General features: G+C 35.1%; 1 protein-coding gene across 1 annotated transcript in view; it reads left to right on the top strand.

Moving 5' to 3' along the window:
* ROS1 (ROS proto-oncogene 1, receptor tyrosine kinase) overlaps positions 1–10,226 on the top strand; it is a 144,092-nt gene that overhangs the window by 80,837 nt on the left and 53,029 nt on the right. Inside the window, exons 28-30 of the mRNA XM_012002357.1 lie at positions 7,348–7,550; positions 9,058–9,202; positions 9,980–10,212. Coding sequence (XP_011857747.1) covers positions 7,348–7,550; positions 9,058–9,202; positions 9,980–10,212 — 581 coding nt within the window. The remainder of the gene's footprint in view (positions 1–7,347; positions 7,551–9,057; positions 9,203–9,979; positions 10,213–10,226) is intronic.

Genomic DNA, 10,226 nt, shown 5'->3' with positions numbered 1-10,226 from the left:
GTTAGAAACTCGAAGGGGATCCAGTTATAGGGGGCTTCACACTTTTATAAGTTTTACCTCCAGGAGCTTTAACTGGTTTTTTTCTTAGAAAATCTCCTTGTGCTTCCCACGGAGGAAAGGGAAAAGGAAAAATTTTGAAAGGCACCAGAGCATTCTGTTCTTCTTAACAAGGTCTGCATTCAAGCTACACTAACCACAGCTGGACCTGTTTGGGTTTTATCAGAGCTTAATTCACTGGGCAAAGAGAAGTGCCCAACCCCAACCCATTCCAGCCATCGTGTCCCACCTAAGCAGGGTGGGGGAATGAAAAGAACCTGTGAAGTTCACATTCGAAAAGCAAAGCAAAAACCCACTTGAAGACTGAGATCTAATCTAAGACTATAAAATGCCTCCCCTCCCCCTACACCTTACTACCACATTCCTAAAGGCCCACTTACAGCACTTGCTTTCACCCAGTACAGCATATTCGGCTGTCAAGAAAATATTACAAGGCATACTAAAGGGCATAAAACACAGACTGAAGAGATAGAGGAACTATCACAACCAGATTTCAATATGGCAGGGATGTTAGAATTATCAGACTGAGAATTTAAAACAACTATGATTAATATGTTAGGGGCTCTAATGAATAAAGTAGTCAGTATACAAGGACAGATGGTCAATGTGAGCAAAGACATGGATATTTGAGGAAAAAAAAGAAAAATTAGAGATAAAAACACTGTAACACATGAGGAATGTTTGATGGACTTAAAAGTAGACTGGATGTGGCTGAGGAAGGAATCTCTGAGCTTGAAAATATCTCAATAGAAATCTGCAGAACTGTAAAGCAAAAAAAAAAAAAAAAGGAAAAAAGCCAGAACAGAATATTCAAGAACTGTGGGGAAACTACAAAAGGTGTAAGATAGGTATAATATGAATACTAGAAAAAGATGAGAGAGAGAAACGACCAGAAGAAATATTTGAAATAAATATTTGAAACAATAATGACTGATAATTTCCCCAAATTAATGTCAGATACCAAACTACAGACATGGGAAGCTCAAACAATACCAAGAAGGATAAATGCCAAAATCTACACCAGGCCTATCATATTCAAACTGCAGAAAACCAAAGATAAAAAAAAAAATTCTGAAAGAAGCCAGAGGAAAAATTACTTTAGCTATAGAGGAACAAAGATAAGAATTATATCCAACTTCTCCTAAGAAACTATATAAGCAAGAAGAGAGAAAAGTAAGATATTTAAAATGTTGAGAGAAAAAAACACTAACCTAGAATTCCGTACCCTGTGAAATTATCCTTCAAAAGAGAAGGAGCAATAAGGACATTCTCAGACAAAAATTGAGAGAATTTGTTATCAGTAGACCTGCTTTGGAAGAAATGTTAAAAGAAGTTCTTTAGAAAGAAGAAAAATGATGCAGGTCAGAAATTCAGATCTACATGAAGAAAGGAAGAGCATTAGAGAACAAAAAAGTGAAGGTAAAGTAAAAGTTTTTCTTTTTCTTAATTGACCAAATGGATAATAGTTTGTTGAAAATAATAATAGCAATAATATATTCAATTATATCCACTTATGCATGTGTGTGTGCATATATATGTGTATATTTATATTAAGCAAAATGAATCACAACAGTGACACAAGGGATAGAAAAGAGGACTTGGTATTATTTTGTTATTATAAGGTACTGCACACCTGTGAAGTGGTATAGTGTTGTTTGAAGGTGGACTTGAATTAGTTGTAAATATACATTGCAAATTCAAGGACAAATCACTAAAAAGTGTTTTTAAAAAAGTATAACTGATTCCCAAGAAAGGAGAGAAAATAGAATCATTTAGACTGCTCAGTTAAAACCACCAGAGTCAGAAAAAAGTGGAAGACAAAAGTAGGAACAAAGAACAAGGGCAACAAATGAAAAATAATAACAAATATGGTAGATACTAATTCAACTATATCAGTAGTCACTTTGAACATCAATGGTCTAAATACACCAACTAAAATACAGAGGTTGTTTGAGTGGATCAACAAATAAGACTCAACTCTACATTGTCTATAAGAAACCCACTTTAAGTGTAAAGACACATCATATAGATCAAAAATAAAGGGATGGAGATAGTAGATCATGCTATTGCTAATCAAGTGAAAGAAGAAACAATTTCAGACAGAGCCGACTTCAGAGTAAGGAAAGTTGTAAGTGATAAAGAGGGACATTACGTAATGATAAAGGGATCAGTTCTCCAAGAAGACATCATAATCCTTAATGCATATGTCCCTAAAAACAAAGCATCAAAATACATGAGGCAACAACTGATAGAACTGCAAGAAACAGATGAAGCCACTATTACCATTGAAGACTTCGCAATGTCTATCTGTCAGAAATGGGCAAATCCAGCCAAAAAAAAATCACTAAGGATATACTGATGAACTCAATAACACCGTCAATTGATTTGCTATAATGGACATCTATCTACTAATAATAATTTATCCAACAATAGCAGAATAAACATTCTTCTCAAGCTCACATGGAACATTCAACAAGACAGACCATAAAATACACTTTAACAAATGTAAAAGAATAGAAATCATACAATATCTGTCCTCAGACTACAATGCCATTTAACTAGAAATCAATAACTGAATAGCTGGAAAATCTCAGAACACTTGGAGATTCAACAACATATTTCTAAATAACAAATGGGTAAAAGAAGAAATCTCAAATTAAAAATATTTTGAACTAAAAATGAAAACAAAACATCAAAACTTATGGGAATCAGTAAAATCAGTGCTTAGACGGAATTTTATAGCACTGACTGCATGCATTAGACAAAATGATCTAAAATTATTTAAGCTTTTACCTTAGGAAACTAGAAAAAGAAGAGTAAATTAAATCCAAAATAATAAGAAGAAACAAAATTAAAACAAAAGAAAAAAATAAAAAGAAGTATAGTAGAAATCAATGAAATTGAAAACAGGAAACCAACAGAGAAAAATCAATGAAACCAAAAGCTGGTTCTTTGAAAAGATAAATAAAAGTGATAAGCCTCTAGCCAGGCTAAGAAAAAAAGAGAGTGGATGCAAATTGCTAATAGTAGAAATGAAGACGGGGACATCTCTATAAAACCCATGGAGATTAAACGGATAATCAAGGAATACTATTAACAACTCTATGCTCACAAATTTAATAACCTGGATGAAATGGACCAATTCTTTTACAGACACAGTATGCCAAAACTCACAGAAGAAGAAATAGACAATCTGAATATGTCCACATGTATTAAATAAATGGAATCAATAATTATAGTCTTCTGAAATAGAAAGCACCTGGGCCAGATGGATTCAATGGTGCATTCTACCAGACATTTATGGGAAAATTGTACCATCTCTACAATGTCTTTCAGAAAATTGAACCAGAGGGACTACTTCCAATTAGGCCAATGAATGCATTTATTCTAGGCCAGAATTACCCTAAAACCAAAACTAGACAAATATATTACAGGAAAAGAAAATTTTAGACCAGTATCTCGCTTGAATATTGCAAGGATTGCAAAAGTCCTGAACAAAATATTAGCAAATCAAATTGAGCAATATATTAAAATAATTTTATATTACAGTTAAGTGGGATTTATCTCAGCTATGCAAGTTTGAGTCAACATTTGAAAATCAATTAATATAGTCCACTACATCAACAGACCAAAGAGGAAAAATCAGGTGACCACATTGATAGATGCAGAAAATGCTTTTGACAAAATTCAACACCAATTAATGATGAAAAAAACTTCAGCAAACTAAGAATAGGGGTAACTTCCTTGAGAAAGAACACCTATAAAAACTTTGTTAACATCGTTACTTAATAGTGAGAAATTAGAGGCTTTCCCACTAAATCAGAAACAAGGTAAGGATGTTCCCTCTCCCAATTTCTTTTCAACATTGCAGTGGAAGTCACAGCATGCAACAATACAAGAAAAGGTATACAAAGCATACTGATTGGGAATGAAGAAATAATGCTATCTTTGTTCACCGATGACATGATCATGTATGTAGAAAATCTGAAAGAATTGACAGAAAGACTCCTGACACTCATAAGTGATTATAGCAAGTTTGCAGGACATGAGGTTAATATACAAAAGTCAATCACTTTCCTATATACCAGCAATGGATAAGTGGAATCTGAAATTAAACACACAGTATCATTTAGATTAACACCCACAGAAAATGAAATACTTAGGTATAAATCTAACAGCATATGCATAAAAATCTATATGAGAGAAACTACAAAACTCTGATGAAAGAAGTCAAAGTACTAAATAAGTGTAGAGATATTCCATGTTCATAGATAGGAAGACTCAATATTGTCAAGATGTCATTTCTTCTCGACTTATCTATAGATTCAATAAAATCCCAATGAAAATTCCAGCTAAAGTGATTTTGTAGATATTAACATCTGATTCTAAAGTTTATATGGAGAGGCAAAAGACCTAGAATAGGTAGCACAGTATTGAAAGAGAAGAACAAAGTTGGGGAAGGCTGATATCAACTATATGACATTCTGGGAAAGTAAAAGCTATGTAGACAGTCATAAGATCAGTAGTTGCCAGAAGGCTGGGGGAATAAGTGGTGAATACAGCACAGAGGACTTTGAATGCAGTGGAACTATTCTATGTGATACTATAATGGTGGATACAGGTCATTACACATTTGTCCAAACCCGTAAAATGTACAATACAACATTGAACTCTAAAGTAAACTATGGACTTTGGGTGATAATGATGTCATTGTAGGCTCACTGATTGTAACAAATGTACTACTTTGGTAGGGGTAAAAGTTATACATGTGTCGAGAAAAGGAGCATCTGTGAAATCTTGGTACACTCCTCTCAATTTTGCTGTGAATCTAAAACTGCACTAAAAAATAAAGTCTTACCAAAAAAAAAAAAAAAAAAATGTTAGTTCAGCTGATCTCTTGAAAGAAAAAGAGAGAATTTTTTTTGAAGGATTTAGTTGAATACAGCCAAAATAAAACTAACAAAAAAAAAAAAAAAAAAAGAAGTCCATGCAGTATCTGAAGTTGAACGACACACACATAACCTCCCCCAGTCCCATATACGAACACACTCCAAAATGAAGTCCTAAGAGTAGCATGAGCTTTTTTTTTTTTTTTTTTAAACTGGAACTCATTAAGAATATGATTAATACTCATTTTCTTTAAAAAATGGAGTCAATTTTATGTTGCTAGTGTCTAGGTACATTATTAAGAGTACTTTAGCTCCATCTGCTGGAAATTTTAGCAATTACAAGTTACCTTGGTCCTTTTTTTCTGAAGGCATTCAATTATCTTCAAAATGTATGGGATTAAAAAAAATGTAAGGGAAAAACCTGTCTTTCTGTCCTGAATAATGTTTCTGACACTTCAACATATCATATTATATCAGTCAAATAAAAGAATGACAAAATTCCCAATGACCTTTGAATTAGATAACTGCTCTCATTGCTCACATGTGTATCCCATTCTCTGTTCAGATCTGAAATCAGTACAAACTGAATATTATTGGATAAATATTGGTTGAACTGGAGAATAGTTCATCTTGTAACTTTAGTAAGGTTATCCATCTCCAAACCCCCATACTTTCCAAATGTCCTCAAACTTAGGTTCACAGTGTCCTTGAGTATTCTCTGTTGTTGGAGATTTTAGATGTACTTCTAATTTTAAACATTTTTTTCCCTGCATTTGGAATTCATATTTGGAATTCCCAGACCAGACCAGCATTATTTTCTCTAATTTTTCATTTTAGTCTCAGTAATGATGATAATAATAGCTAATGTTTATTTAATGTGCTCACCATGTGCTAGGGATAGAGTAATATATAAATATCTGTAAAGCAGGCCATTGTCTCTGTTTACAGAAGAGCTGGAGTAACCTTCCCAAGACCAAAAAGTTAGTAAGTGAAGGAGCTGGCTCCATCAAGTTATCTGCCACTTAGACATTTACCCCCTAATTTTCTTACTTGTTGAATGCTAAGGATGTATTTTATATGTGGCTAGTATGAATCCGTAAGGATCGATAACACTTACCTAATTATGTCAGGCACCCTCCTGGGGCTCTGGGGGAACAAAGACAAATCAAGCATAGTCTCAGCCAAAGATGTTTACATTCTAGTGCTAGATGAAGAAAGAAAGCAGCAAAAGAAAACCAAAGCCAAAATCACATGTGGCTAGTGCACTGGTAGAAGAACATGTGAAGTGGAGTGAGTACAGAGAGGAGATGTCCTTTACCTGGAATAGGAAGGCAGAAGGGGCTTCCCAGGAAAAATGATGCATGAACTGAGCCTTAAGTAAGGTTAGGTAGATGGGGAAGATCATTCCAACCTGAAGAGACTACCTATGTGAAGGGTTGGAGGGGTAGAAGTCCTGCAGTGTGTAGATAGTGTACTGTGGTTAGAGCGAAGGATGGCTTTGCATAGCAGAGATTGGATATGCGGGCAGGAGCCAGATAGCACAGTGCCACGCACAACGAGTTAAAGAGTTGGCTAACTGGTGTAAGATTGTTAGATTTCATATTAAAATCATATTTGGAGTTATTTGCATATTATGTAATTATGCTGCATTTTTAGGTGATATTTTACGTCAAGACTTAGACTGAATAGGTCAAGAAGTTGTGTTCAGGTGCAAGTGACAGATTCGTGATTTTTTGAGGCTTAAGCCTGCAGTATGATTGTGCTACTGCACTGGTCTAGAACAGACCATTCCCATTGTAGCCTCCATGACTGGGGCTCCCTGGAGTTGTGCAGCGTGCAATGTGTTTGGTTGTAAGTGGTGGCTAGGGAGCTCCACAGTGCCATCAAGCATCCGGACTTGATCTTTCCCCAAACTTCCTTAGTGAGTCTTTTATTCAATTCTCACAAGATGGCTGCTGCTCCTGTTGCATAGTGTCCGCCTCCTGTGTTGGGGGAGGGTGAAGGACAGAGGTGTGTGACAGTGATAAGCAGATCTGACTAACCAGACCGTGTCACATGATTGTCTGGGTGGCAATCAAACTTTAGAAACAGTTTTTCCTCCCAGCATGCTGCCCTGAACAATATCAGATATATATGAACTTGAAGAAAAGGAGGAGGACGTTGGGTAGACTGTAGCAATACATACTACACATACTACACACAGCGTCAAGATGCAGTCGGTTTTGTTTCTTCAAAGAGAACGTTATTTCAAATCATTTTCATATTTATCTTTTCAAGCAAAAGTTATGTGTGCTCTACAAATTTCTTTCTAACCTTTGATATTATTCTTGTTAAAAAATCTGCTTTTCCTCTCATATATTTATGTATAGATATTTAATCTTTTCGTTTCTTCTTATTTTAGATAAAGCGTTTCTGTCTCTAGCTTCAGACACTGTGGAACCAACTATACTTAATGCCACTAACACTAGTCTCACAATCAGATTACCTCTGGCCAAGACTACCCTCACATGGTATGGCATCACCAGCCCTACTCCAACATACCTGGTTTGTTATGCAGAAGTTAATGACAGGAAAAACAACTCTGACTTGAAATATAGAATTCTGGTAAGATTGGAACTAGTGGTCTTTGTCTTTTCACAAGATGTTCTTTTTTGATACAAATTTATGAGCCATAGTAAAGTGTTTCCTGTATGTTCTGAAGTGGACTAGTATGCAACTTTTTACAGCTAATGATTCATCAAAACATTGTGTTCTAGTTTTCTTGACTGGGAGTAAGTTAAGCTTCAAGGAAGTATATCAACTCTTGTCCATTGATGGATTGCCATGGTAACAGTTTTCTGAGTGTCCAGAAAGAATTGGGTTTATTCCCCTCCCTGATTATCTAATTATCCTGAGAGAGAATGATAGAGACTTATTTTTGTGGCCTACAGAGCAGACTGAAGATTGAGGAGTAAGAAATGAGTTGGACGGAAAGAACATTGCCTTATACCTCTTCTCCATAGCATTTATCTAATATGAAAATTGTACATTATATTTTTCTTTTGTTTCCTATTTGCAGAGAGATATACTGCTATGCAGACACTGTTTTCAGTCATTATTGTATGCCTAGCACCTAGCACAGTCATTGGCACCGTCCAGGCATTCACTAGATATTTCTTGAATGAATTGGCACTATCATTCAATCATTGAATGATGAAATATATTCATTAGTATTTCAGTTGTCTTAGTGATGGAATCACATATATCCAATATTTTGCTTTGTGCTTGGCTTTATTTAGCCTATTCAAAAGGTGAAATTGACTAACTGTTGGACGTTAAACACTATATGCTTTCCCATAAAGTGTATGTGATTTTTCATTACTTCCTTAATTTTGTCTAATTAACCATTTTTACACATTTCTAAAATGAGTAATTTCAGATAGGTTAGATCATTTGGCTGGTCAAGATTGGACTTGCAGCATTGGACACGTCTGTAATTAAATTTAGTCTGTCTTATTGCCTTCCCATTGATTAACAGTGATCTAAGACAGTGGTTCTCAACCTTGGCGGCACATTGAAGCTTTACAAAAAAACCCGCTCTGCATCTAGGCTTCACCCCAGATAACTCAGTCAGAATCTCTGGCAATAGAACCCAGGCATAGTAGTTTCTTAAAGCTTCCCAGATGATAGCAAAGTATAAACAAAGTTGAGAACCACTGGTCTAAGGAAAATCTTTTTACTCTTTTAAACTTTATTTCTAAGAATGATTAGATAATATAAAAACCTCTTATTGTATTCACATATGTATCACATGTTTTCTATCATCTTGCTGAATTTCTAATACAATGTTAGTGAAATAGTGTCCTCTTCTAGGAATTTAATTTCCCCTGTGAAATGATTTATACCACAAAACCTACTGAGGGCTACCAATCATTTGGTATTTATTCTTGGAAATATTGAACAACTCGAGTCTGGGTAGATTGCACAGTGGTATTATCATTGATAATCCAGAATCTAAAATAAATTAACTTTTTTGAGCCTTTAAATTTGTTCTCTCTTTGATTAAATAATTTCTACCAATTTGTATAAAATGTCAAGAATAAGATATTGATTTTTAAAAAATCTATTACAGGAATTTCAGGACAGTATAGCTCTTATTGAAGATTTACAACCATTTTCAACATACATGATACAGATAGCTGTAAAAAATTATTATTCAGATCCTTTGGAACATTTACCACCAGGAAAAGAGATTTGGGGAAAAACTAAAAATGGAGGTGAGTTATGGGCTTGGTGTGGGTTTCTCAAGCAGAATATTGTGATACATGTGATGGGTACATCCATCGATGTTAATTTTTTAAAATCTGAATGTGAAGTAATTTTAGTATGTAAGCTTTCTTACGTTTAATAAGAAAAATGTGTTTGCAGAAAACTTTGAGCTGACCCTTACTCTAACCCCTGAAGTTGACTAATAATATTCTATCAAAATAGAAAGCAACTAGGAGGTAAAACATTGAGATCAATATTGTTTGACTAAGAAACACACTATTTGGTCTCACCACACAGTGTCACTCTTTTTCCAGATACTCATAGGTTTCTGTGCATGTGGTGAGCTACCGAAAGACTAAGCCGTTTTTCTATGTGAGTTTTACTGAGGCCTGAGGTGTAAAGTTATACAACAGTATTGCCTTAAAGAAAATAGGTCTAAAAAGGTTTTCTAAGAACTGATGAGGTGGTGATGATTATGAGGTGATGACATTTATTTCAGATGTCTCTGATGTTATTCAGAAAACTCAGCCAAATTGAGTTACTCCCCATTCGCCATATCCTTGAGCTGGAGTCAGAGAATGATTTGGTCACTGGGCCGAAATAAGTGGGAGCCCTTTAGGCAGCCTGTTAACCTACCATTGCAGAAGAGGCTGGTTTTCTTTCTGGACATCTGTTATTTATTCTGCTCATACCATATGCTTATTTTTCAACCCAAACTCCGTTACTTCTTTCCATCTTTCAGCGCTATTGCAGCATCCTTTATCATTCCTTGCTATTTATTTCAGTACCAGAGGCAGTGCAGCTCATTAATACAACGGTGCGGTCAGACACCAGCCTCATTATATCTTGGAGAGAATCTCACAAGCCAAATGGACCTAAAGAATCAGTCCGCTATCAGTTGGCAATCTCACACCTGGCCCCAATTCCTGAAACTCCTCTAAGACAAAGTGAATTTCCAAATGGAAGGCTCACTCTCCTTGTTACTAGACTGTCAGGTGGAAATATTTATGTGTTAAAGGTACAGTAAGTATA

Source organism: Mandrillus leucophaeus, unplaced genomic scaffold, assembly GCF_000951045.1.
Source record: "Mandrillus leucophaeus isolate KB7577 unplaced genomic scaffold, Mleu.le_1.0 Scaffold683, whole genome shotgun sequence".
NCBI lineage: Eukaryota > Metazoa > Chordata > Mammalia > Primates > Cercopithecidae > Mandrillus > Mandrillus leucophaeus.
The sequence above is the reverse complement of the archived record's forward strand: the minus strand, read 5'-3'. Positions and strand labels throughout refer to the sequence as shown.